This window comes from Volvox carteri (assembly GCF_000143455.1).
Source record: "Volvox carteri f. nagariensis unplaced genomic scaffold VOLCAscaffold_3, whole genome shotgun sequence".
NCBI lineage: Eukaryota > Viridiplantae > Chlorophyta > Chlorophyceae > Chlamydomonadales > Volvocaceae > Volvox > Volvox carteri.
This window is the reverse complement of record NW_003307546.1, coordinates 2144692-2172501: the sequence shown is the minus strand read 5'-3', so window position 1 is coordinate 2172501 and position 27810 is coordinate 2144692. Positions and strand designations below refer to the sequence as shown.

Below are 27810 nucleotides of genomic sequence, written 5' to 3'. Positions count from 1 at the left end.
GCTTTACCATCCAAAATCCAGAAGCTCTGAACCCAAGCGCCAAGCATGGCCCCAGGCAAATACCTAGTGCTTTTCTCCGCAACTAAGCAACCTGGCGATTCACACCGAGAAAACAGTTAACAAAATGAAATAAGCTCGAGAACTCAGGCTCCAGCCATCTGGCGGCCTCATGCGGTTGCCGCCTTCTTGGGGCTAGTCGCCTCGTCCACCAAGTAGACCAGGCCCCTGCGTGCGACAAAACGGTTCGTCGCTTCCATCGTCTAGTGATTTTTGCCTCCTAGCCATGCAGTGCAGCGGATCAAGTATGTCCAACGAAACAACAACACACGCATCAAATGGGTCGGGGCACGGACTCGATGAGTGGCGGATTGGCGAAACAGTGTTTCTTTCCCCACCTGCCGGTTGCTATCCAAGCAGCACATGGGTGTCATCACAAACGCCAGTAACCATACGCTCTCGCCGATAACCAACACGGTCGCGCCCATCCATTCCCGTAATACCCCCGGAACCCACAACACCTTTCGGCGTTGTGCACACCTTAAAGTGCAACGGGACGCCCTACCTCTACCGCCCCAAGCCCCACCTGAAGTTGATGCCCGAGTGGTTGGACAACGACATCTCGCAGGTGCGACTGGTGGAGTAGCCATCGCTGCAGCTCTTGGGCAGGTTTAGGTGCTGCAGTGAGGAGCCAGTCAGCTCCGGGTAGCGCATTCCACGGTCGCCAGCCATACCGCAGCAGGGAATGCCCGACGGGACAACCTGCGGTAGTTGGTTGGCAAAAGGAAAGGACAGTGGCAGGAGGGGACGGGGGATAAAGATGGACTTCCGAACCCCTCAGAACAGGACATCCACTGCAGCCTGCAGACCCAAGGGCGGGAAAAGAACAGCTGCATGATCCCCAAAAGTGTTTTCCCGCCAGATTTTTTCCCGTAACCATCTAGTAGCAGCCCTCGCACCTCGTGCGCACACAATCCTGCCAGCTTGGCGAAGGACTCCTCGATGCCCATCTTCTTGGATGAGCAGGGCACATGGATGGCCACCTGCTCCCGCACCTTGCGCCACTCAAGTTTGTCAACCAGGAAGTGCCTGCGGATATACCGACCGACCACCAGACAAATGAAAATGCATGTAAGGGTTGGTCGGAACAATAAAAATCCGCAGCTGCATTCGAAATTGGAAGGAAAGGGTGTGGTGATGTCAAAGGCACGAGCCGATATGGGACGTCCAGTGCGGCTCTCCTAGAGTGAAGGCAACTTCGCTGTCGTAACCCCGAAGCTTCAGCAGCACCAGAGCAGCGGGAGCTTACCTGATGAACTCAACCGGTTCGTACAGCGCGAAGCGTAGCGCTGGCTCCGAGATTTGGCTCTTAACCTGCGCCAGGCATGGCGAAGTGTCCATAACGATGGGGATCTTGCCGTTATCGGATGCCTTGAGCAGCGCCGCTTCCAGATCGGCACCCTTGGCGGCAGCGGCGTCCTTGAAGCCACGGCTGCGAGGCGGTGGACAAGGCCATACAGAGAGGTTTTAACAAGGGCCAAGAAGAGAACAAAACTGCGTCACGGTGTTGGCTCTGCGACAGGATAAGTAGTTCGATATGGTAGTAAGAGGTTATGAGCAGACGACTGTGTAAAGAGTCCGAGGGCAAGGGCATGCATCACTACCCTACACCTTACGATTACAAAACCTACATCTCCACCGGCCTCACGGGCTCTCACCTGTTGAACATCATGCCGCAACATTGGCTGCTGACACCCTCTGGAACAATGACCTGCAACCGCCGAAAGGATAAGCATGCCCGATGAGGCGACGGTCAACACGATTCAGACGGAGCGTGGGGCTACCTCGCAGACATCAGTCCATGAAGAGTTCTTATTAGTTCATGAGGAGTTCTTATTGGAAGCGCTCATCGCCCGCTCCTCTGGACTTCCCAGCAAGGCCCTTACACTGTCTGCTTCCCACACACTCCCTGTCATAGGTAGCCCAGGTAGCCCACCCTTCCGCCTCGCGAATGCGCGTAGGTCCTTTACATCTCCCGGCAACACACCTCGTAGCCGGCCTTGTTGAAGAGGCTCAAAATCTTCTCATGCACAGAGGCCGTCTCCTTGTCGCTCGCCGCGGGGCCCATCATGCGGGTCACGCAAGAGGGCATGTACACCACTCGGCGGGGGATGCCGCCAGAGGACGCCGCGGGTGCAGGGAACGGAGCGGGCACTGTGGCGAGGGGGTTCGGCCGTAAGGGAAATGCCGTCGTCATGGACCCAAAAACACAGAGCGAGAACCTGGCCTTTGTGGGACCGAGGAGGCTTGCATCCAGGGCGCGAAGAGCAGCTCCTGAAGCATAGGCACGGCTGAATGGAAAGAGCAACCCACTAGGCCAGAGTGCCATCGGGCGGGGAGAATAGGAAGATGGCCTATGCATGGAAGCACAGAAAGAGATGGAACGTGGCTGGTAGTGCAGATGTTGGTCGCCAAGTGGATACACACCGCGACAGTTGCCATCACAGGTTGAAGACGTTCAGACGTGCTTGTGCAAAACGAGGCGCGCTTATCATTTCGATCACTTCGATTGCCCTGCCCACCCTCCAATCTCACGCAGTCACACCCACCCTTCAGCGGCGCGGCGCCCTTGGGCATGTAGGGGTTCCAGACGGGCACCAGGTGATTGGTGGCAGCGTTCAGCGCCCGGGAGATGGCCTCAAGCGGCTTGGGGCCCAGGATACTACAAGGAAGGAGGGCAGCGGAAGGGAACCAATCGGACAATGCACAGGGGCTAGGATGGCAACGGGCGGGCAGAGATGGACGACTCGGAGGCAGAGGGCAGCTGCAAAAATGAAATGATGTCTCGTGGAGCGAGACCGGAACATCCGATCTCATCCGCCGCTAAGTAGGCCGCCGTGCATGGCTGCAAGGTCAGCCACAATTCTGCGTCGTAATTGTCCTGACACGGTTGCACTCTTTTGCCCATTACAAAGCCTCATCTAGCTGGCCCCAGTACTTCTCCAAGCTGGTCAGAAAGTTTCCATCCTGCCAAAACGCCGGCTCAGACATGTGTGTGGGGGAAGGAATGGATTGGCTTTAAAAGTCCCCTACCGGAGGCCAGCGGGACATTAGGGCATTCGTGGAAGAATTAAGTTACCTAGCCTGAATCAGAAAATCACTCCTTGGTGGAGTAATATATTGGACCCCACAGAAAAAAATAAGCCCTGGCCGGACCACCCGCGGCCAGCCGCTCCCCTACCTGTGCGCCAAATTAACGAGGTTCAGGAAGCGCGGCACTGTGGCGTTGAGGACTCCGAAGTTGTTAGCCATCCACATGGCAGCACCACTGGCGGACTTGGCCTCCTTCATGTGCTCGGCGCGGAGAGCCTACAGCCAGGAAAGATGGGGGGGGCATTGCGATGCGGGGTGTGGGGATGGGAAGCGGTTTGGAAGGACAGTAATGTCTCCACTGGAAATCTAAGTATAAATCGCAACTTGGCATGTCGCAAAACCTTGGGCAGAAGCATGAACATCGTGGAAACCTTGGTCAAGCCGCCGGTTGACGGTTCCTTTTGTTAGGTGGGTCTATCAGGCAGCCCAACATCTCGAAGGCCAAGATCATTTCAGCGAAGTGTGTTCACAGAACCCACCTTGATCATGTCGCCTGTGTTTATCTTGACGGGGCACTTCTCCTGGCACATGCCGTCGGCGGCGCACGTCTGCTCGCCATCGTAAGCATAGGAGCTTGTAATGGCCTGCGGAAGCGGCGGCACCCAAGCAAACATGCCCCTGAACCATGCATCGTAGCGAGCCTCTCCACCCATAAGCTACACAACGGAACGCACAGCAGGGTGTTCGAACACAGAATACACATGTGGGCAAAAGGACTTTTCTGCAACCCTCTCGCGACTCATCATATAAGTAAACAGCCATCCATGCAGGTGTGCACTGCGGCAATGCCTACAAATATTCAACCTATCAACGGTTCAACCTCCTTGCCTACTACATTTAAGTTACAAGTAACCAGCTCATGCACTGAACACCAGCGCCACCATTCGCCCTACGGGACGAATAAACCGACCAACCTAACCGGACGAGCACACTCCATAATCGCCCAAACAATCAACTTACTGCCAACTGCTGCTTCTCTTCCTCGCTGGCGGCCGGGCCCAGCTGCTTCAGGCGGTACATCTCACGGTACACGGCGATGCGCTGGCGGGGCGTGAGCGTGATGTCCCGGGAGGGGCAGTTGGACTCGCAGAAGCCGCACTCGATGCAGCGATTAACGATTGGCGAAGCAGCAGGCGAAGGCTTGAGGAATTTGATGTGCGCATCGGGGTCCCGGTTGAGAATGACGCCGGGGTTGAGCGTGTACTTGGGGTCAAACAGCTCCTTGAGCTCCCACATCAGCTCATACGCCTTGCTGCCCCATTCCATCTCAACGAAGGGAGCCACGTTGCGGCCTGAGGGATGGGGGTTGAGGCACAGCGGTGAGGCGGAACAACAGGCCCGAAAGTTTTTAAACGCAAAACAGCGTCCTTACGGGGGCAGCGCCTCACAGGCATCCAACCAATTATCCAGCCACACTCTATTTTGACAGCCAAATCCTTCTTAGTCCATGGGGCAAGGGATCATCATGGGGCAAAAAGAGTGCATTCGGGCCTGTGTCTGCCCTCCTCGGCAATAAGGATCAAACCTTGTGACGCCCAAATTGTGACTCCTTGCAAGCTCTTGCAATGCCAGAGGCCGAAGATCTATCCCGTGTGTCCAAAGTCCTTTTATCGCTTCCAGATATCAACTACTTATTTCGGTGATCAAACTGTGTCGATAGAAGTTGCAAAGTTTTGTCATTATTGCCATTCTATATAAATGCCATTTGCCTTGTGCTTTACGCTCACAATTCTCGAATATTCTTTTAAATAATAACAGAGTTTATTATTCCATATCCTAAAAGTTATTTCAAACTTTATCCCAGCGCAAGGAAAGGGACTCCTGTTTAATCTTCTTTAAAACATCTATTCCGTTAACATTTTTATTAAATTCAGGCTTAGTGGGTAAGAAAGATGGTAAAATTTTTTAAAAATATTTCCCACTCTCTAACCCTGAAAATTGTGATCGCCACTGCAAATCTTAACCTTCCCCGTCTGCTACTACTTCTGCAGCCTGTTTCAGGCGCGACCTAACTCCGTCGCAACCTAACTGTCTAACTGGGCCACAGGCCCTGCCCTGCATTTCGTTTTCCCTCTTCCGACCGACCACTGTGGCCACACAGCCTCGGTAACTCCGACTGTATTTAACTAGCTAGGATTCCTACCATAGAGGCAGTGCAATGCGTATCGTCTGCATGGTGCTGTCTTGGCCCATACAACTATTTATTTCCAATAGATATTGCCTCTGTGCTCGCGGTTACGTGGTTACAGCGTAACAGTGCCTCATGATACTTCATATTGCGGGCAGACCACGCTGCTGTGCCATGCTATGGCCTAAGAGTTTGCCTCGCCGAAGGCAAGCAAGTCACCCACCTGTGCCATGCTCGCCCTTCAGGCTGCCGCTGTGTTTAGTGGCCACGATGTAGCACATCTCCTCCATCATGTCCGCAAATCGCTGTACCTCCTCCTTGGTACGGAAGCCCTGCGCAAGCATGGCCAAAAGTAGGACAAAACACACCAGGATGCGCCCAACCCAGGCCCAATTCAAGTCCATACCGGAACATCCAAAACATGGCCAGGTTCACGGTCTTGGTCCACTCCATACCAGATCGAGCTCCTTATCCGGTTGCCAACAGAGCTTCTAATTACTTTATTATTATTATTATTCCGAAGAGATTATCGTGACTAGAGCATAGGAGGATACATATAAAAACAACTCTCGCGCGCCCTGTCCCATAAGTCCTCGCGGGGTTCCCTAGTCGGGCTTCCCACCGACCTGAGAGAAGACCAGGTGCAGGTTGCCCTCCAGCGCGTGGCCGAAGCACGAAGCGTCGTTGTAGCCATAGCGCTGGAACATGTCAATCAGGTCAATCATCATGTCCGCCAGCTTGTCCACGGGGCAAGCGACGTCCTCAATAAGCATGGAGGTACCCGGCTCACGGGCGGCACCCACGATCGGAATCAGACCCTGGGCAGTATGGCGCAGAACGCAGCGCAACACCCTGCTGAGCCCACAACGCCATCAGAAGTGTTCGAAAGACATCGAGAAGAGACAACAAAAAACACGGGGGGCCCACAACGTTCCCAGAGTGGGCTAAAAGCATCAGGACAGAGAACAGAGCAATGCAGGCATGCTAGGCGCGACAATGAAGGACACTCGCGCCCCGAGCCTATTGCTTGCTCACCCTGCGCACGTCCCAGAAGACTTTCGAGTTCTTGGCATCGTGGTGGAAGGGATAGGCGGTGATGGGGCGGGGTTCAGCCGCCTTCGCTCCCACCGGCAGGCCCGCCGAGGTAAGAGCACGGACCACCTCCTCAATACGACCCTGAAAAAGCGGACCCAGGCGGTGCCAAACAAAAAACAATTCGTGCGCCTGCCTTGGCTGGGCTGGAGTGTAGAGCAAAAAAGCTGTCTGTGATTTCTATCTCAGAAGGCCGCGAGCAGGCTTACTACCTTGGCAGCCTGAGCTCAATGGTAGGGCGCAGGCGGCACGGGAATGCAAACCCTCTCCCACCGTGTTGGGCCCCGTTCCGCCGTCCGCACCGGGTTCATACTCTGCAATCCCCTCATGTCGTCCCCCAGGCTTGCCCATTGCACAGCCCGTCCCCACCCGCCCACCAACCTGCAGCGCCGCCTCGTCCTGGCCACGGCACTCAATCAGCAGCGCGGCAGCCATGGGGTCGCAGCCCTGAGTGGTCCACGACAAAACGAAAGGTTCGAAAGCCAGTTGACGACGGATAGAACATGAAGATTGGAGGACACGTGCGCAGAAGAGGTGTCTGCCGCATAGACATCCTTCCTTCCCTGTCTAAATCCTGAAGCTTTCACCCTTCGGCCGTTCAGCTATTTCCCTTGCCGGCATTGGCGCCGCCCCGCCGTCTCCATGACTGCGCCCCACCAGTTCCCAATCCCGCAATAACCATCCATGCGCACGTACCTTGATGTCTGGCACCAGCCGCATCATGTCCTCATTGTTCTCGCACTCGCGTAGGGAAGCCCTGTCAAACAGCTCTACTGCGTCCACAGAGGTCTCATTTCGGAGCACGGAGGCACCCCTGGGGTCAGAGGCAGGTGGGGGAGGCGGTAGCGTCTGAAGCATGGTAACTGGCCTCGTGCAAGTCGTGCCGTCGTCAGGCGGAGCTAAATACGGCTGGTAAGCGACAAGTGCAAGCAACTAGATACTGGGCTTCCTCGCAAAATACCGAGTAATGGCGCTCATGGAGCTGCCGGCAAGGCTGCCGGCGTTGATACCAATAGCTACTCCTTCCCCCATCGCCTACATGCATGCCGCCCGCACGTCCGGGAAGACGATGAAGGCCGAGGCCTTGTTGGGCCACTCGGGCACAGTGTTGTAGGTGGCCCGCGACACGAAGCCCAGAGTGCCCTCGCTGCCAATGATGACGTGCTTGATAATCTCAATGGGGTTGTCCAGCGGGAAATCCACCAGCGCATTCAGCGAATAGCCTGGTGGTCGCGGAGCCCCAAAGAAGCAGGTGAATGGAGTGATGGGTGAGATTCATCATGGGGCTCGCGAGGAAAATAGTTGAGCCGAATCAGCCGTAAGCAGGCGGGCCCCTACTGTTCTCAGTCCAGCCAAATCTACGACCATACGCCGAGTCGATATGGTGACGCCTATGCGGAAGCTTGGAGGCCCCAACGAGTCCCGGACCTGAAGCATTCACCCCACCCACGCGTTGCGGAGTGCATATGCCAACCCACCGGTGGTGCATTTGATGGCAAACTTGCGACGGATAAGAGCCGTCAGCTCCCTGTCAGCCTGCGGTGTGTCCGAAGCAGCGATGCAGACCAGAACCCATTCAGCTATTCGTTAGCACAGGTGCGCTGGGGTGGCATGGCTAGCCATCAAGGGACTGGCGACCTCCTACCCAGCCCTAGAAGTCCGCCATCGCGAGGGAGAGACCTAGCAGTCTTAGGGTTCGCCTCACAGCCGGCAGCAGCTGCAGCGGGGACGGCCAGAGGCGCTGGCCCCGACATGCAAGGGTCGGGCCTTCTGCCCTCGGGACCATATGGGATCATCCCCATACGCCGCTTCGCCTGTGGGCCAGCTTAACTGCGCAGCGGCTCCACAACCTTCTTATCGTCCTGGGGGACGGCCTGCATCGTGCCTCCGGCCGCTGCACCCACTACAATTAACGCTCAGGTGGGCATCCGCGGCCCAAGCAGCCAGAGCCAAAGCACAGCCCGAAAAACACAGAAATACCAGATCGTGTCTCAATAATACGCCTTTGCCAGGCCTGCCCGTGCAAAGCTCGCTTTATCTTTGCAGCAGCTTCCCTGCCCGCCCCTCGCACCTGCACACGCCGCGCCAGGTCCACGACGCCGTCCACCAGGGCCTTATGGCTCTGAAACGGGAAGGTAGCAAAACGAAGGTAGCAAAAGAAGCATAATCGAGGGCAGGAAGTGAGGGAAGCCATAGCGAGCGGAATAAAACGACAGATACGCACGTATGATGTGAAACACTGCGGGCCCAGCTCGTGCACCACTGCGCAGGTAGGACTCTAGGAGTCTAGGATACGGAAATCCCCGTAACCCTGATAACCATGCCTTCACCCCCCCTCGAACCTAACCCAAAATGCAACGTTTACTTCAGCCAACCCACAGATATTCTTAATGCCCATACTGCGTACATTTCCCGTGGGGCCCAACAGCAGCATTACACATCTCCGAGCTACCAAGCCCATCATACAGACTTGCCATCGTAGCTGTACAGGAATTGCTTGTGTAAACCAGAAGGGCCCCAAAATGGACGCTCCGGGACCCTATCTGACAGTACCACCCACGCCGGCACTTGCGACTTGCCATTGAGCAAGTCACATGCTGTGTTGGCACTGCACTGCCTATCCTCGGACCCGTATGCGTTCACGCAGCAGCCAGAACGCCAAGTGCTGTAAGAAGCACTCAGTACCACTGTACCGGGCTGCAAGCTTCTGCCCTAGCCCGCAATCGCATTCCATCGCCCCTAAAGAGAAATGCCCACACGGCGGTGCAGCGGTGGTCGCCATCACCAACGGAGTCCCCATTCCTCCTGGTGGAAACGCCCTGGTACATCCCCATCTCTCCCTGAGCACCCCTGTATGGGCAACATAACACTGCCTGGCCGTCCGAAGGAAGCTGTCTACTGGATGGCCCCGCCCGAGCATCAGCATTTTGCCGGACAACCACCCACCCCTTCCTCTGCACTCCAGCATACCCCATAATCACCTTGAGGAAGGCCGCGCAGCTGTCCGGATCTGCCGTATCCAGTACCGTGCCGTCCACAAACAACACCCGCATATCCTTGAGCGTGTGATATGTGTTTTGGCTGACACCGCAGCACATGCCGCTGCTGTTGTTGGCCACGATGCCGCCGATCATGCAAGAGTCGATGGAAGACGGGTCTGGGCCTATCTTGTACTGAATGGGCAGCTTGTGCTTCTTCTGATACGCCGCCAGGATGCGGTTAACCTCGCCACCGATGAGGCCCGGCTCCACTGTGATGCTGCTGCCGTCGCCCTACGGGAATTATTCATGGGCAGGAAACGAGAAATTCGCTCATTCGGACATGACCCAATTTAGAGCACCGCAAAGATTGGCGGAAAGAGGCCGGAAATTGATGGTCCCGTGGACACGGACAACCGCAAGAGGTCCAGCAGAATCCGCGTAGGGATGTCAACATCTGTTCAGTTTGTCACACTTGGGCATTTTAACAATTTTTCCCGTCATGTGCCTCTAACGCTGTGCACGTCGCCGCAGAGTGTGTAGGCTTCTGAGGTCGTGCTAACCCATATTGGTGGACAGTGCATGTAGGAAGTGTCTGTCGAGGTTTCGGGTCCCGATGGTGCTCCCGGGGCAAGCCGAACCCAATTCCCACCGAATGAACCAGCTCCTCGTTTCCGCACGGCCTCCCATCCCGGTATCCCTTCCAAGGTTTGACGACAGGTGGTTAGCGATGAGCTCGGGGGCTCGTGTTAGCTTACGTGCACGGTGTAGTTCCGGAAATTCTTGCCGGTGTGGCTGAGCTTAATCAGCACCGAGTCGGTGATAGCCTGGCCCGAGAGGGATGTACCCGCAGCACGGAAGGTGACCGGCACCTTGAGCCGCTCCGCGATGGGCAAAATCTTCCGAACTTCTTCTTCATTGTGGACCTTAACGACCAGCTTTGGGTTAAGGCGGTAGAAACTCGCGTCGATGCCATACGCGAACGTGCGGACAGGGTCGGTGTACTGCCGCTCCTTGGGGATAAATTTTGTGATTTCCTCAATAAAAGCCTGGTAGCGACCGTCGTCGAAGCGGTGTCCGTCAATGTTCTTGAAGACGCCTGGCTCCACTTTCTCGCCATCAGACACCATAGACACCGCTCCGACCAGATCGGTCCTGATGGCCGGCACCACAACTTTCAAGTGCTGCTGTGTAGCCTGCTGGACTGCGACCTGGGCATGAGAGCGTGTTTGCTGGCCAGTGACGACCTGCGTCGTAGGCGTGTGGCCGCTGCCCAACGCTCCCCGACCAGCAGCATTTGAGCTGCTGATGCTGCGAACCTCCGAAATGTATTGCTTAAGCTGCGCACCCAACAGCTGCGCCAGGCGCTTGCCCTGGGCCCCGGGTGCCATCTCGCGTCAGGACTTGCAAACAAACCTCAAGAATATATAGATGGCCGCTCTGTCTTAGCGTGCACTACACCTCAGACAGGCGACCCTTGAAACAGGTGGTTCACGCATCAGCTGATAGAGGGACAGCCACGTCCACTCCCGTACACGGGATTCTACCACCTGTTTTCGGTGCACGACTCCACTTGCAGCCTTACAAAAGAGCAAACATTCCACAGCTTAACTTTTAGATTCGTTTGATGAAACGAAAACACTGATGCCCCGGATGTTCGGAAATTAGCAAGGCTGCGGAAACTTGGCTGTTAGTTACAAAATGGCTTAGTTAATACTTTTAGGGATGTAAAAGATGAGTTGCTTCTACTTATGTTACAGAATGTGTCATGAAAGACACAGATAAACTACTCGCCCATTCAGGTCCAGGCTTCAAGAATCCAGCTGCCCAGGGGTATCCAATTACCCAAGGGCATTACGTGCGCTGACACAAACATGTAACAAATATGCACATGTCTGCACGAGACAAGACCACCTCGTAATACCGCCACCCAACAACCTGAGTTCCGTTAACTAACCGGAAGCACGAGGCAGCAGCCCGCTGATCTTAAAATCAGATTCCTAAGCACGCATTTTGGTCTTGCCACATTGAAGCTCCTTCCGCTTGCAATTCCACCCCAAACAGACGCCCAACCGACAACGATAGCTGGGGCCACCTTGGGACCCATCAAATCTTTCCTAGTCTGTCGATCCCACCTACGAATCCGCTTGAACCTTGCTGTGTAACTTTGCATACATTCCATAAGCTTTGCTAAGCCGCCAACCGCCCCTTCCGATGCCAGAGAGTCCTCAGAGCGCCATTCAGGAAAAGGACTTAATCTCAAGTAAGCCTGTATCACCTCGACAGCCCGTGCCACTCCTAGCAGTAACCCCCAGTCCACACCGATAAGTGAGAACCTACGCCGACGTAATCTGGTGGCTACCCAGCGGCTAGCTCCCCTCTTACCCCCAGCTTGCATGCATCTACTAAGCCCCGAAGCAGCTGCAAGGACAACCCCATTACATGCCAGTAGGGCTTATAACCTTGGGGCGGCCCATGGCATTCCGCCTTCAGAACAACGTGCAGGTCTTACGCAAAGGCCGGGCCTGAGCCATTCCCCACCTGCCCCTCTACCGCTCCGCCACTTGGCCCCCCTGAAACTTTCTCCTCCTCCTCCGCCTGCTCAGCCTCCTCCATAAGAGTGGCAATGTCGCGTTCGAGCTCCTGCATGACCTCATCCAGAGGAAGGTACGTCTCCTTTTCCGCATCATAAACCTGCGACAACGTTTTTGGTGGCGGACGGGCCGGGGCTTAAACATGCGCTGGCGGTGTGCTGTTTACCTTAAGGGACTTACGATTTCACTGGCACAAAGTCATACAGCCCCCTGCATGCGCGCGCTCAACACAACCCGAGACGTTTAACCACCTTCGCAGCGCACAACCCCTACCCAACAACTCCTCCCTTGTATACAAACAAGCGTGCGTGGTCCTACATCTGGTGTTCACCTGTAGGCAACTTATGACGTGCCAAATCCTGATGAAGATGGAACCCGTGTGAGCCTTTTAAATCCTAAAGCCACGGCATGCGAGCTACCCTTGCTGGCTCCCATCCACGTCACTGACGCGCCCGCACGCTGGTCCCAGGGCTCCGCGCGTACTCCCGCCATCCTGCTGCCGACATCCGTCCCTACCTCCCCTGAAAACGCCGCCGTCCAATCTGCACCACTCCTTCCGCAACCGCAGTCGCTCACACAGGGCCATCTTAACACCAGTAAAACCCAAGTATCGACATACAATCCAGTAGGCAGAGTGCCACCAAAACAACCCTTCACGGATGCGCTCTCCACTCACACCCCACCCAAAACAGCCCCGCCCTTGTCAGTCCGCACTTGCCGTATGCTATTTCCCCCAACCGCCCTCCACGCACCTGCCACTTGGTAATATGGTTGGTCAGTAGTTTTACGCTAAGCGTCGCCTCCGTCAGGTACGGCAGCAACCGCTCCCGCATGTACTCATACGCCTCCCGCGCGTGAAACACTGGCATCCCAGGGGCCACCAGCTGCGGTAGGGAGTAGTTGGCGTCGTTAAGCAGCAGCTCCAGAGGCCGTGGCAGCCGCACCGTCACGGTGCCGCAGATGGCCGCGCGGCCGGAGTCGTAGCCCGCGTCCTCGGCGCGGAATGGAATATGCGGTGCGGTGTGCTGCAGGAGCGATAGAGTGGACAGCCAGAAGTGGAAGACCAGCCAGGGAAGCAGGTAGCCGCTTACTAAGCCTGTGGGCGCAGAGAGGAAGACAAGGAGCGAGACGGGAAAAGCCACAATCAAGATTCTGCTCACGAGCTGCTTTAGCTTCTCCATGTGCCCCAGGTAACTTAACTGCAATACCTACGGGACATAGCAATGCGCCGCGCTTGTCTCGCTGGCGATCCCTACACGCTTGTCGGCCTTACAGTCCGTGCCATCTTCATTGAAATCCCCCGGCCGTATATAGGCCCCCCCCACTGCCGTGTTCTCCAGCCACGTACTGAAGACCTCCCTCCAAAATGCGGCCGTGCGTAACCCCTGACCGTGAACCCTTCGGTGGCAGTTCATGACATCCGGTCCGCTTAGCGTCAGCTGCACCAACAAACCGTCTCGTCCCAGGAATCTCGTCCCATCCCAGGAGACGCGCATTTCCACACACACAGGCGAACTCACCCCCCCAAGCCCGGTCGGCTAGACGGACTAGGACAGTCGGGTCGGGCGCGTGTTGGGGGGTTGGAGAAGAACTTGCATGTCACAGCAGTTTATCATCAGACAGTTTTGCTCCAGCCTCTTCCATGCCGCCGCCTGGCCGGCGGCAAACATTATTCCAGCTCACGTCATCCCTTTCTGATCTCACGTCAGTTTTTATTCCTTTTTCGCCGCCTTGACACCTACCTTGACTATTTTACGGCTTGGCTCTACTGCTCTTCTTCCGCTCTTGTTTTAGTTTTGGCGGCTAGGTAGGTAGTTTTCCCCTGTCGTCATCACGACATCATCCCGAGGACTGCTTCTTCACAACCGCCGACTGGTCAGTTCTGCTACCGTCCTGTACATCGGCCGCAGCACTTTTTCCCTTGGCAGCAGCTTCACTCGCTCGTGGTTCGTCTTTTCCCCCCAAGGCCCATGCGGGCCCCCTGCACAACGCACCTGACAAGCCAAACATCTTAATGATAGCCGGGATGCCGAAACCCAAAAACAGGATGGGCCCAGACCAGCCCGCCAGCACAGCCCAGTAGGTGTCTTTGTGGAAGCGCTTCAAGTCCAGCCCGTCAAAGGAGCGAAGCCAGTGGCCCACGGACGCAAACAGCTTTAGCGGTGTGGTCAGCGCCAGGCGCCGCAGTGCCAGGAGCCAGTGCTGCCCACAGAGGAGCTCCGTGGCCAGCTGCAGCTTCGTGTACGGGTGCCAGCCAAAGGTATCCTCCCACAGCATGTTGAGGTGCGCCATATGGTGGATGTAATGGAGGCGCCAGGAGGTGAAGGGGTACAACGACGGCAGCATGAGGACAAGCCCTAGCGCATCTTGGAGGCGAGGAGCTTCAGGCAGAAAGCTGAAGCGCGCACACTCGTGGGCGACTTTAAAGAGGCCCGTGTAAGCGGTGCCGATAAGGGCTGCGCACGCGAGCTGCTGCCAGGCGGGGCAGATTGAGTGCATGTACCACAGCCAGCCGTAGCCAACGGCCATAGCGACCAGTGGTAGCGCCACCGCCGTTACCGCGCGCAGGGGGTTGAAGGCGAAGAAACGCTCGGGAAACATGTCGGCAAACGTGGCGGGCGTGGTGCCATCCGGCAGGTCACCTCCCACGCGCGAAAAGCCCCATTCCTCCGCGAACACAAACTTGCGCGTCTCATCTAGGCCGTCTACGCCGGTGGCACCCGCATCTGAGTAGGCCAGCGCCGCCGCGTCCGTTGGCGCCGTGGCCGCCTCCAGCCGTCCCACTGGCCCCGCTTCCCCACCTGAGGTCTCCCCCGTGGTCGCGGCGGTGGCAGTAACATCGCTAATGCCGCTGCCGCCGTTGGCCTGCATAGCTGTCATGGATGCCGCCTCAGAAAGCGGCCGGCCGTTATTACCAGGCTGCAGAACAGGTTCCCGTTGCGTGCCGCTGAGCTGGTGCTGAGCGGGAGGCTGCGGAGGGAAGGGGCCCGCGCTGGCCGCTAGCGCCTCGGCCCAGTCGTGGCTAGGCGATGGGGTCCCGGCGCCAGGCATGCCTGTGTCCGCTGCCGCGGAACCCACAGCCCGGCAACGTGACAAAATAGGGGCACAACCCCAGCGGCACCCAAGGGGTGCAGGGGCGGAAGCGGACACAAGGCTGTAGACCTGAGGCGGCGGCCAGCCCGAGGCCAGGCAACTTCGGCTTGAGGCGGTGAGTCCATTCGGTGCGAAAGCTGCATGACTACCGGTTCGACGCGTCCTTCGCGGTTGCAGCCAGGTGGGGAATTGCTGCTGCATAGCTGGTTTGGATGGCTGCCACGGGGTGGTGCTGGCCTGCTCCAGCAGACATGATCGTGGAGCAAAGAAGGCTGCGCTTCCGACAGCAGTAGGGCACGCACATGCGGATGAACGAGATGTTTGTATAGTCAAGCTCATCTTATCTCCTAGCAAGGTCCACCCTGCGTTCGTCGTCGGGTTTCAAGTCAAGCCCACAACACGGTAGCCTGGACACGGCATACACATGGCTGATAGTTCTTCGCACGTTCCATAATATTTAAGTTCAATGCCTAAAGAATTACTTAAGAGACTGGATCTCTTCACTTGCCTTACCCTCTTGGCGGCCGCCCACAAACCCCCAAGTATCCCTCCTTGGAGAGATTCACTGCAGCAAGTACTTTAACCTGCCTTTTTTGAGGTTAGGTTAAAGGAAAATAAGTTGGATTCAGCGCCCCGCTACTTGGTCCTATTCAGCAATTACGCATAACAGAAATCGGCATTTCAACTGAGATATTAAAAGATAAGTTGTTGGAAAGTAAATTGGGAAATTTTCCGTTGCAGAGACGGCCACAGAAAGCGTTCGGACACTGGATGTAACACTGGACGTCTAGAGTAATGCAATCTTCTAGCTTGCAGGCGCAGGCATTTTGTCATGGTTTATTGTTTTTGATAAGCCTTTAGTTATTGTATGCGTGCAACAACAGATCTCATGCGACGGACAGCGTTCGCCAATTGCGAAACAAATGGTCGCCCATGCCCCTCCGGCCTCCGCAGGCAATGGGCACATGAAAAGTGCATATGCTTTCTTCGCTGCATAGAGCCGAAGTCGTGCAGAGCCACAGCGACAGCGCGCCAATAACAGAGAATGCAGTAGTATAGGTAAACCAACGGCGTCCAAAATAACGAATACCTACTTCAAGCCACTGCAAGCTTTATAAAAATGAAAGGTATGTAGCACTCTGAGCCAGGGAACGAGAGAACTTCGCGGCAGCACGATGTGCAACTGGTTCTTTCGTCAATCGGGCCCTATGCAAGGGCAGCGGAGGAGAAGCCAATGTGCGACACCAGTCTGCGGCTTTCGGAGGCAACCACACTCCGGTTTCATGCTTGTGGAGGACAATTCATCCGCGTTTGCACGCTATCGTCAACACTCGCGTCGTAAATCTTAACGACTGGACCGTCAACGCCTCGGCTCCTCGTGCCCCGCCAGACAGAAAGGGGTGGCGGCCTTGTACAATCATACCTAATGATATACTTTAAAATACTATGTAATGATTACCGACGCTGACAACCCGCCACAGACTGGGTGTGAGACGCAGCTGCCTCGCCGCGCCACGCCCAGCACGCTGAATCCTGCTGAAGGACACATCGGGCGCAGCGCCATTTGTTGCCAATAATATTCAGTTTCAACTCAAGATTACACTGGGGTTTTGCCCAGGGCGGAAAGTAATGAGTGGGGGCGAGCGAGGGCGGTAAGCCTGCCGGTGTCCCTAGTTTGGAGTAGGGTAAAACAGTATTCTGTCAGCTTTTACTTGGACTCGAAGTTCTAGTCACATGTCGAGCACTAAGTGTCCGTTAGCCGAGTTACGGTCCGATACGGCTTGCTTTTCACAGGCGCTACACAGGGTACTGGGCACCTTTCAATGCATGGTGGAGGGCGCACTTGGAAAAGCATGGCGAGCGCCCAAAAGCAGAGGACCTGAAGAGGTGAGGGTGGTCGACACATTTCTGTTTTGCTGTCCTAACTCAGATGTGGGGGCTAGCATAACCGTTATCTTTACTGTCAATACTTTGGGGAAATAGTCCACAGTGGTCACAGATAGTGTCCTGTTAGTTTCGTACCGTTGGCAGTTCCCTCGTTAGGGTATGGGCTATGGAGCTGCTTTGCGTGGTCTTCCACGGCACAATTTTTGGAAAGGGAGCATCAAATCCTTAATGCTAATGATTTTATGATGGTCTCGGCCCATGTCGCAGGTGGTTCCGCGAGGAATCGCGGCTTGCATTTCCGAACGAGCCGCCAACGTATACCATGATACGGAATCATGCTAAAGGCCTTCGCGACATTGCTTCAGTTAAACACTATTTTCGAGACTACAGGGCTCGCAAACGGCGGGTAAGATAACCAACAGAGAAGCTGGACCCATAGTAATTGACAGTGGGCTTTTGCGTATCTGAATGGACGTCAATGCACTTTCAATCTCGTTTTATTGCCTAAATTCCTCCAGCGGCTGGCGTTCGTAAAGTCGGCTTCATCCGACTCTGCTCTCCTCGCAGGCTGTGGCAGACCTCGCGGGCGAACCATCCCCCCGCTCTGATCCGGATGATGAGGAGGACAACAGCGGCGGCACTGGCACCCCCACAGATGAAGCGACCTCGGACGAAGACTGGCAGGGCAGCTCCAAAAAGCGGCGCCACAACCGCGACCGCCGCAAGAAAAACATTCCCCAAGAGCCAAAGGCACAGCCAGGGCCGGCCGGCTCATCAGCAGGTGCTGAAGTCACGGTGCAGCATCCGCCGCTGGTCCTTCAGCAACAGCAGCAGCAGGCGGCTGCTGGACGGCGAGACATGGGCGCGACCTTGGAGGAGCATGGCGACCTCACTGTGACAGTGACCGTAACACACTTGAAGCGTGAGGTCACCGGATGCCGTGCGCGATTGGACTCGAACCTCCCAGCATCCTCTCCGCCGAGCGGCTCGCGCGCCTCACCGCTCTTTCAGCAACAGCAGCAGCAGCAGCAAAACGAACAACAGCACAAAGACCAACAACAGCAACAACAGCAGCAAAAAGGGCAACCATATGAACGTGAGCACTTAATAACAAGTCCGCACAAGCCGCAACAACAATCTGATTTGGGCAACACGGGGCCTTTTTCGGCCATGGCGCATCGGTCCGGTATCATCCTCGGGCCAGCGGGCTCGGCTGTCCCGCGTCAAAGCGGCGGTGGTACAGCATTACTCTGGGGCCCCAACTCTGGCGGCGAATGGCGCAGCTCTCGCACGGAGCTAGTGGCGCAGTGCGCCGAGCTGGACGAAGCATTGGCAGGACGGTGCGGCGCAGCTGCAGCGGCCCGTGTGGATGCTGGCTTCGCTTCTCCGCGGGGTAGCAACGAGCTGGGCGGTTGTTCCGGTCCTGGGCTGCACCGCGGCTTGTCGCCGAGACAGCTGAAGCAGCCGCCGCCGCAACAACAACAACAACAGCAGCACCAACAACAGCACCAACAACAGCACCAACAACAGCAACAACAACAGCAACAACAACAGCAACAACAGCAACAACAACAGCAACAACAGCAGCAACAACAGCAGCAACAACAGCAGCAGCAGCAGCAACAACAGCAACAACAACAGCAGCAACAACAGCAGCAGCAGCAGCAGCAGCGCCAACTGCTCCGATCGCCACAGCAGCAGCAGCAACAGCGACAGCAGCAGCAGCAGCTTCATGGGTCGATAACACCTGGCTCAGAGGCCCTGCTCAGGTCCACAGGACCGTCCTTGCATCGCGAATCCCATTCCACCTACATGTCCGTCGCCAGGCAGACAACTGACCGCGTGCACGCCCCATGTGCGGCCGCTGCGCAGCACAACGTAGACCGGGTCTCCTTTTCATCCCCGCTGGTCCAGCGAAGCCTGGCGGCTGCTGCAGGGATGGGATCGCACGGCAGCTGTGGGGGTGAGGCTTGGGGCCCTGCTATGCTACATCCCGGAGTGAACCCGGCGGCGGCGGCAGGGCACGCAGGGGCCGTGATGCTCGTCAGTCCCGTGTCGTCCCAGCCCGTGCCGTCTGGCGATGCCGCTAGTAAGGCATCCACTGACGTGTTCCGCTGCGGCCGCGCCGCTGCAGAGCTGCCCGCCGGCGGCAACATGAATCCGGAGGCGAGGGGCGGCAGTGCCAGCGGCAGAGGCAGCAATGGCGCGGCCCCTGCTGGGCCTGGCACTGCGTCGTCGGTACCAGAGGCTGTAGAGACCAAATCTATCAAGGATGAGGAGCTGTATATCGGGCTGCACGGGCCTGTGAAGTCAGCAGTTCGCATGGAAGGTGGGCAATGCGGCCTAAGGATGCGCACATTGTCAATGTTGGCTCCAGGCAGCCAAGCACAGCCGTGGACACCCTTTGCCACACATGCGCCTACTATTACAGATCCAGCAGCAGCCACACCACTGGATTCGATTGCTGCCCGGAGTAGCGGGGGCGGCCACCACGAATCGCCGTCACCGCTCTCGCCGTACGGTTTACGGCATTTGGATGACCGAGGGGCCTCCCTCCCTGCCGTGACCTCCGACGGCATGGCGGTGGCAGCAATGGCTGGTGGCGGCATCGGCGACGGGCTGCTCCGCAGCGATGGTGGCGGCGCACCCATTCCAGTTGATGCCACTGGCGGCCTTGCGAGGTTCACTTGGCTGCAGCGCAGCAACTGCCACTCGCTCGATCAGAATGCCCAGCATGCCAGTGGTTCAGGGCCCCTCAGTGACATGGATGCGTTGGACGGCGGCGGAGGCGGCAGTGGTGCGCACCGTCACGTTGGAAGCCCCGTCGGCCCTTCGCCTCTGTCCATGGCGTCATCTCCGCACGCGGTTGCTGAGAGCAATCTATATTCGGGCGGGCCCCAAGCATCTTTGCATGGCGGCCTAATGTGTGGAGACCTTCGAGGTATGCAGACGAGCAGCGGATTTCAGGGTGCGCCTTGCAACGCCGGCGATGCATTGGCACAGCAGCAGCAGCTATTGCTGCAGCCGGGGCCTCCGCCGATGATGACTGCGGGCCCGCCGCCGGTAACGACAGGCTTCGCGCCCAGCAAGGGCGCGGCGCGTGGGGCCGCCGCGGCGCTTCCTGGCGCGCCGTCGGGCAGCGGCGGCGGTGCAGGACCTACAGCAATGCAGGCCGGCTCACCGGGGTCGGGGCAGCTGGCCGCGCCGCTGGTGGGCCACGTGGTACTGACGGGGGCGAGCTCGTCTCCCGCTGCAGGTGGGTCCGCACACGACGGCGGCAGCCCTGGCGGTTGTACGGCACCTATGGTAGCGCCGGGTCCTCAGGACATGGTCGCAGCTGGCTGCGCTGCTAGGGGCGGATCGGTGTTGTCAGCCAGCCCACGGAACGCTGCTGCTGCCGCCCACTCTAGCGCCATGTGGTCAGGCGAGGTATCAGCCCCGACTGGAGCAGCTCCGGGGCCTTGGCCGCCAATGCCGGCGTTGCGGGGCAAGGTATCACCGATGGCAATGCCTTTTCCTGGGCCTTTCCCTGCCGGCTCCGCAGCCGCCGGCCCCTCTGCCGCCTCGTCACTGTCCCCAACCAACAGTGGCGGCCTTCCGCAGGTCCTTGCTCCACATTCCTCGAGTGTCCGTGGCCGGTGGCTGGGGTACCCGCCTATGCCACATCCTCGAGCTGCTCCACCCTGGTTTCCGTCCCCCTATAGTTACCCTGCGACTCCAGGCCATCCCACTAATCCAGGACTTCGGGCCCCAGCTTATCCTGGGCAGTACATGCCGTACGGGCGACCCGTTGTCCGCCGTAGGTACGTGGCGGCCCCATCGAATGCCCACCAGCAGCAGCAGCAGCAGCCAGCCGCATTGCTATCATTGCATCGCCAACAGCAACATCAGCAACAACAGCAACAACAGCAACCGCAGCAGCTTCACTCGTATCCTAGCCTGTCACAGGAGCAGCCACTGCTGCTGCCGTCTCGCCAGCCTCAACAGCCGCCGCCACCTTTGCACATGCGCCACCAGCAGCAGCAGCACCAGCAGCAGCAGTATTCACACAATGGCCAGCAACAGTGCTCGCTCACTGGTATGCCGCCCCCGTTGCCCGGCCCAATAATGTCCGCATGGGCGTCGGGCAGCTGCTCGCCGTCAGCCCTGCACCGCGAGGGCTGTACGCCGACATACGGCATGCCGGGCCCGGACCCGTGGGTCGCTCCAGGCCATGAAGATATACGGTCGCCGATACTGGCCACGGCTGGCAGCGCTCCGGCAGCACCCGTGAGCAATGACCCACGCGCTTCGGCTCAAGGCCCCCGCGAGTCCCTCTACATCGAACCAACCATGACGGGGATGATCGTGGGGGATCCTGGAGGTTACGGCTTCGGTGGATTGGGCGCCAGGGGGGAGGTGGAATACGTAGCGGAGGGGTGGGAGCCGGCCGCGATGTCGCCTGCTGGGGTGCCGGCTGCCGGCGTTGTGGCGGGCGGCGTTGCGAGCGGGGAAGACGCCATGCTGATGGAATCGCTATGGGGTGGCCTGAACTTTGGGGCGAACGAAGATTTAGGGATGCAGTACTTCTTCCCTGCAGGGGATATGGGCGGGGCGGGGCATGCGACTGGTGGCCGAGGCGGTAGCAGGGGTGGCAGCGGAGGTTATGGCATTGGTGTGGGGTTTTCTGGCGCCGTTCAGGTGGCGCCGCCAGGGGACCCGCCAGCATCGGGTTATCATTGTGGGGTCGGAGCATACGGGCTGCCGGATGCTGGGGCGACGCAGTTCTGAGTTACGCGCTTGGGGCTGAGGGCCTGAGCGATGGGAATGAGAAGCGGCGGTGCGTGGTTGCGGCGCTTCGGGTGTTAACCTAATTGAATTGAACAATGCAAAGAAACCAGCGTGTGGGCATTCCTAGCGTTTTCTGTTGTACTTGATGTTATTAGTTGCTTGAATACTGGAAGGGTGCTGAGCGAAGCCAGGCACGCGGTTTGGTCCGTGCGCAGGGTTTGTATTCGCGTTATGGTGCATAACCATGTACAGACCGCGCAGCGAGAAACGCAGGCTAAGCACTGCAGCGAGACAAGATGATCCGATGCTTTGGACAGTGAACACCGCTGTGCCATGTGGGCAGCTCATTTTGCTTCATATTCCGCTTTTCTCTTCCATCGGGCTGATTGTTTAGCGATTTGCATCTTTTGCTTTTGACAGTTCTTGCGCGAGGATGTTATTTTTCCCACGCGCTGTTGTATATGGCTCGTGCGAGCGTCCTTTAGAGCCACGTTAGCACATGCCGCGATGCTTACGAATTGATACCACGACGACGGTATCAATTCTCTTCTGCAGTGGTTGTAGATCTCCGGTTCCTTTGCAGTGAGTCTCGTATGATAGGCCCGACAAAATGATAGTCGGGAGGAATGGAAACTTGGACAGCAACTTACACTCGCAGGATGACTGAAGACTGCACGATGATGCGAGGTTTTCATGGGCAGCGAGCCTGTTTTAAGTTTTGGCTGCATAATGGCCGCGGCGATGGCGGCATTTGACGCCCCGGTTTGTGCCTAGTGTCAGTAATGTTTTTGATCACCAATAGGCCAAACGCTCGTGTGATAGGTAGGGACTCGGAGGGTGCGGCCCACAGGTGTTCAAAGATTTACTGAGGAGACGTGCATGAGCGTTGGAGGTTAATACCACTCTCTAACACGATTTGGATTGGTTTGGAAGCGCCTCGTGGTGCGTGTGATGCTCAAGTATTCAGGAGGTAAACGTGTTGGTATATGTCTTGATTACCCAAGCCCAATTAATGACTAACAGTGCGCCGTTCATCGTATGACAGTACATTTTGTGTTGTTCGCTGGCTAGCAAGTAGCAGTGCGGATAGATCATCAACCAATGGCTCGACTCAACTGTAGTTGCCGTAGGGTACCTCTCTGCGAGGCCATCGCGCCCTTTGACCTAGCTAGGGGCGGATCTAGAATTAGCTGCAAGGCGGCGGGTAAAGGGCTGGGGGATGCGGTTACCTGGGTGTGATACCCGGCAAGCCCTGTCTGGCCTTGCATTTCAAGGCCAAAGTGCTCTGTGGAAGGGAGATTGTCTTGTTGCGTTGCTGCACAGGAGTTGGCCGCACCAGGCGTCCGTTTTACTGTCTTGCTTGGGCTTTGCCGCTCACAAAGATCGTAGAGTAAGCAGCTTGCCGTTTTTGTGGGCCCAGAGCGTCGAAAACTATATGTTGCCCTAGGACATTAAGAATCCGGGAACCTGGATTTCGAGTCGCAGGGATTGCAATGTTTGGCTGGGCGCAGGGCTTGCGAAACGGGAGTACATTTTAGACTTGCTATCACGCCTAGAGCGTACTCGCCGATGTAACAGCTTTGAAGTTCTCGTTCGCCTGTCACGGGATGTGTCCTGTAGCATTATGCTGTTTGTTACAGCGGATCCCGAATGGGTCGAGTGCATCAGCACAACAATGTAGCAGCGGTTTAAAAACTCTAAACCCGGAAAGTATTGTACAGGCATATAGTTGGGTTTAGCAATGAGCATGCTATTGACTGAAGTTGGTTTCGTACAGGCCCAGGGGTCGATAGCATTACCTGCTTACAGAACTCTTAACGAATTGGCAAAATATTCTCATCTGTAAAAGGGCACCTGAAAGGCGCGATTCATGCCTTGTACTTTCCTTTTCGTTGTGCACACCAGATTATATGTCCGTACAACATGTATGATCCCCTAAGTACTTTGACACTAACAAGTGTCTGAATTGTCAAGTGGTTATGGTATTTTCATAAATTTCACCGGTGTCATGGGGTACGCAGGCCACCTTGGAGTTCCGACTTAAGATCGTATACCTAGTCCGCTTATTCTGTTCCCGCACGCGCTGACCATCATTCTGGCAGTACAAGTGATCATATATCTAAGCGTCCATTTGGCCCAGCTAACGGCTTGGACCTGCCTGGAAGCAACAGTTGCAGGTATATGAAAGACGGTATTGGGCTGTTCTGCAACAATTCTTGACGGCATGAAATGCTGCGTTTTTGTGTGAATTTCGTCAACTCCTTACAGTTTGACCTTTGTAACATAACATAAACTGATGCAATCCGCCCCGCAGGTCTAATACCTGTACCTCTTGGAACTATTCGGACATCGGTATTGTAGGGGTTCGTAAGCCAGCATGCCCAGCTACGATGATTCGACGGGCAAGTCTAAAATTACCGAGGCCAAGACCCGTTTCACCGCGCTAGCGACTTTCTTCGCGTTTGGGCTGTGCTTGGGCATCGTAATATCAGAGCGCGTTTATGTACAGAAGAGGGCGCTGATCCCTAAGCCTCGGCAGCTGGTCACCGAGATAGCTAACCGGATGCATGTCGGCCACCACACGGCTGTTGCTGGCCCTCGTAATGACCTGGAGGCGTATCTCATGAAGATAGCTCCACAGAAGGAGCTCTTGCTTGCGGTGGCCAACAAAAACACTATGTACGACGGTATGTTGGACACGTTCACCCAGGGGTTCAAGCGTGCCAAGGTGTCCAACCACATGGTGCTGGCACTGGACCAGGAGACAGTATTGTGGTGCCAGCAGAACGGCATCAACGTCTTCCTGATGAACGTTACCATCGCAGCGTCGCAACAAGGCACTGGCGACAACCATGCAGTCTCAGCGCTGAAGTTCGGCATTTTAAGGCGTTTCGTCGAATTGGGCTGGGCCGTCCTGCTGTCAGACGTAGATATTGCGATTTTCCAGAACCCCTTCGAGCACATATATCGTGACTCGGATGTGGAGGGTATGACCGACGGCTTTGACGAACACACAGCGTACGGCTCTATCGAGGGTTTCGACGATCCGTCTATGGGTTGGGGCCGCTACGCGCAATATTACAAGCATTTCAACCTGAATTCTGGCTTGTTCTACATTCAGGCCAACAACCGCACCCTGGATCTCCTTACTCGCCTGGAGACGCGTCTCAGCAGGGAGAAATACTGGGATCAGACCGCATACAACGAGGAGATCTTTTTCCTCTCCCATGGTAGCTACAAGAGCCCGCAGGTCAGCGTGCGCGTCATGGAAATTGACAAGTTCATGAACTCTAAGCGCCTCTTCAAGGACATACGCCACCGGCCCAAGGATCAGAGGCCTCCTCTTCCCGTCATGGTGCACATCAATTATCACCCCGATAAACATGAGCGGCTTAAGGCCGTAATCCAGTACTACATTGGAGGCAATGAGCACGCGCTTGATTTATTCCCTGGCGGCAGTGAACCCGGTACCCGGTAATTCACTAATAATGTGCAATCTGGTTACAGGATCTAGCCTATACATATTTCCCCGGATTTGTCGTAATGTGGCGCCGTGTATGGCCCTGATGGGAAACTCGTGCATGCCATCTTGTTAGGTGTAGCGGTTGGCGTGATACTTGGTGCGTGGGCCTGTGGGTGAAAGCTTGTGAGCGGTTATAAACCTTGTACTACAAAAAATACGCGATCCTTACTCTTGAATATATTGGCATCAAAAGGCTTCAATCCGACTTGTTCGTTTACATGGCTAATGTGACGGGACAATAAGGTTTCCCTTAGCTCTCGGGTAGGACCGCTTGGCACAGAGGGCAGCATGCTTTAATTCGAAGCCATTCATCGAGGCACGCGGCGTGGTGATAGTGAACGCACTGGATGCTCTTGAGCTGATCGCCTGCCGAGAAATTGCCCAGGCAAATGCAGCAGGTCTGGCCCAGAAGAGGAGTCGACTCGGAGCATGTAACAGTCGGAATGCTCTCGATAGTGCTATCGCAAGCCCCTGCACTCGATTTGGAAGCAAGGGCACGGGACACAAGGCAACACGTTGCACGTACTCAAAAACTCTTGTAGTAAGCACGCGCAATGAGCATGTGGCCAAGAGGCATTGGGATTTTAAGCATGCTGCCATAGGTTTGCTAAGGTGAAGATGTGTAGACCTACCTGGCACAGTGTCGTTGTCCTGCATCAGGCCGACTCGCCGCGGGAATGCCCGTAGCACGCTTAGCAGCTGCCTGCGCCAGCGAGCAACAATAGTTCCAAAATTAGTGTAGGATTGAGCCCATTCTGGCCGACGGATTTGCAGTGCTAGATTTCTCTGCAATGCATTGCCATGGCGTCACGCTTGCGGCTGAGAGCAGAAAACGATGTGATGAGCGCTTCAGCTAAACTACATGTTATTGTACTTGCGCCTCAGCAATACCCCCTTAAGTTCTTGCCTTGCATCACATGAATGCCGTATACGGACCTGGCCATGCGCGACACCTCGTCTGCCCGCGAGTCCGTTGCTGACACAGCAGCTGAAATGGACTGCACGTCCTCAGGCCTGCTGAACATCATGGCACGGGATGCCGCGCTCATGTCTCGCAGCGACTGCGCAAGCAGCCCCACAGCCTGCTCCACAGCCGAAACCTGGAGGACCATCGGACGACAAAAGTTACATGCTTGCCGCAATATTAACTACTTTACCCAGTTGGGGAATACGTTATATTTTGTGGTGATCGGTGGGCTCTGAGGGGCAGTGAGAGTGCCGTTGTGATTATTTCGGCGAATTGACTAGGAGGCAGGGGATCTCCGAATCAGGCCCGGACAGGTTGCAATATGGATTCTAACGCACCTGCAGTGGGGTGCCCTCAATTACCGCCATCTCTGCAGTGAGCAGCTCCTGGAGGGCCGACAGTTGCTGCTGCCGAAGCCTGAAAGGTACAGCCTTTGAGTAAGTTGCGAAAAAGAGCTGTTGTGCATGCGGAAGCAGACGGGGCAAACAAAATCGCATGATCACGCTTGTGGGCGCTAGTTGCGTGATGGCTGCATGGGTTTCCGTACCCACGGATGGCACACTACAGCCCCCTCCCTTTGCACGTACTTACTTAAGCTGCTGCATTCGGAGTACGAGCAGCTGTTGCAAGGTCTCGTTCTGCTTTCGCTGCAGCGAGGCCAGTTGCTGTGCGACCACTCGAACGGGGCCAGCCAGACCTCTCAGCGTTGCCACTGCGGAGTCGACTTCTCGCCCCGACACGCTAGGTCCCTCATGCTCATCATGGTCGTCACTATTGTTTTGGAAGCACTCCGTGACCTCGCCGTCCTTGAGCTCCTCGACCTCCCGGGGAGCGAACGTTCGCTCAGTATCTGAGGGAGTAGGCCCGCGAGACTGCTCTGGTGCCAGTAGCTCTGGTGCACTGCTTTGCTGCAGGCAAAGGCTCGATAACTGTGAGCTTAGTTCGCGCGCGCGAGCAATTGCCTCCTGTGCGCGACGGAGATTCTCGCTTATAGAATCCATAACTGTCCGTGTAAGGAAGCGAAACCACTCTTCCTTTAATGACTGTATATCGATGGAATAAACATATCGATCGATAGCACTGTACGGAATGTACACGGCTTACAGGTTACATGAGCGAAATATCAATGTCATTAAATTTAGGGTGCTAGCATAGAAGATTAAGTTCACGGCATTTCCAAGGAAAACTGAAGGTTTCCTACTGAGGACCATGATTGGTTCTGCAGGGCTCCTTCATAGCTTGGGCGCGGCTCTTACCAGTGTAGTGGCTTTGGGGCGCTGCTCGACAGGTTGGTACATGATTTGCGTCGATGTGGGTTTTCTTAGCCGACGTCAACTGTTCTTACTTTGCTCTGGAAACTAATGCCTGCAGTGACTGCAAATCTTCAAGGGCAAGGGTTGCGCTGCTTAGCAGTTGCAGCAGCTGCGGGGGGAGCTGAGCTTACGGGGCCGGATTGGCAGGAGCGTTCGACGTCAGCTGACGCAGAGAGCACCCGCGGGAGAGGTAGCGCTGAGCGGGCCATCGACGCTGCCAGTACCAGCGGGAACAGAGGGGCCGGCAGCAGCGACGGGGTATTTAACGTCGATTATCGGCGTGTCGTCTCGGAGAGGCGCGCGGCAGCGCAGGGC

At 56.4% G+C, this 27810-nt stretch overlaps 3 protein-coding genes across 3 annotated transcripts; 2 read left to right on the top strand and 1 right to left on the bottom strand.

The window, feature by feature from the left end:
- Nucleotides 1-8: 8 nt before the first annotated feature.
- VOLCADRAFT_103047 (uncharacterized protein) lies at nucleotides 9-14822 on the bottom strand (the record flags this gene model as incomplete). The annotated part of the gene is made up of 24 exons (XM_002946413.1): nucleotides 9-225; nucleotides 584-759; nucleotides 957-1086; nucleotides 1307-1489; nucleotides 1716-1768; nucleotides 2045-2211; nucleotides 2607-2719; nucleotides 3239-3366; nucleotides 3630-3734; nucleotides 4111-4442; nucleotides 5502-5610; nucleotides 5905-6096; nucleotides 6314-6454; nucleotides 6752-6817; nucleotides 7067-7184; nucleotides 7410-7593; nucleotides 7849-7906; nucleotides 8442-8492; nucleotides 9352-9642; nucleotides 10107-10721; nucleotides 11890-12042; nucleotides 12695-13038; nucleotides 13463-13489; nucleotides 13937-14822. The coding sequence occupies 24 exons, from the start codon at nucleotides 14820-14822 to the stop codon at nucleotides 168-170; spliced, it is 4680 nt and encodes a 1559-aa protein (XP_002946459.1). The 3' UTR covers nucleotides 9-167.
- A 1842-nt stretch (nucleotides 14823-16664) lies between these two features.
- Nucleotides 16665-21692, top strand: VOLCADRAFT_116045 (uncharacterized protein; the record flags this gene model as incomplete). Its single annotated transcript, XM_002946584.1, has 6 exons — nucleotides 16665-16687; nucleotides 16830-16922; nucleotides 17190-17328; nucleotides 17490-19251; nucleotides 19354-20178; nucleotides 20644-21692. 6 exons carry the CDS (start codon nucleotides 16665-16667, stop codon nucleotides 21690-21692), a joined length of 3891 nt encoding a protein of 1296 aa, XP_002946630.1.
- Nucleotides 21693-23769: 2077 nt separating this feature from the next.
- Nucleotides 23770-26098, top strand: VOLCADRAFT_79182 (uncharacterized protein). The gene is made up of 2 exons (XM_002946583.1): nucleotides 23770-23869; nucleotides 24007-26098. The coding sequence occupies exon 2, from the start codon at nucleotides 24070-24072 to the stop codon at nucleotides 25168-25170; it is 1101 nt and encodes a 366-aa protein (XP_002946629.1). The 5' UTR covers nucleotides 23770-23869; nucleotides 24007-24069; the 3' UTR covers nucleotides 25171-26098.
- The last annotated feature ends 1712 nt before the right edge of the window (nucleotides 26099-27810 follow it).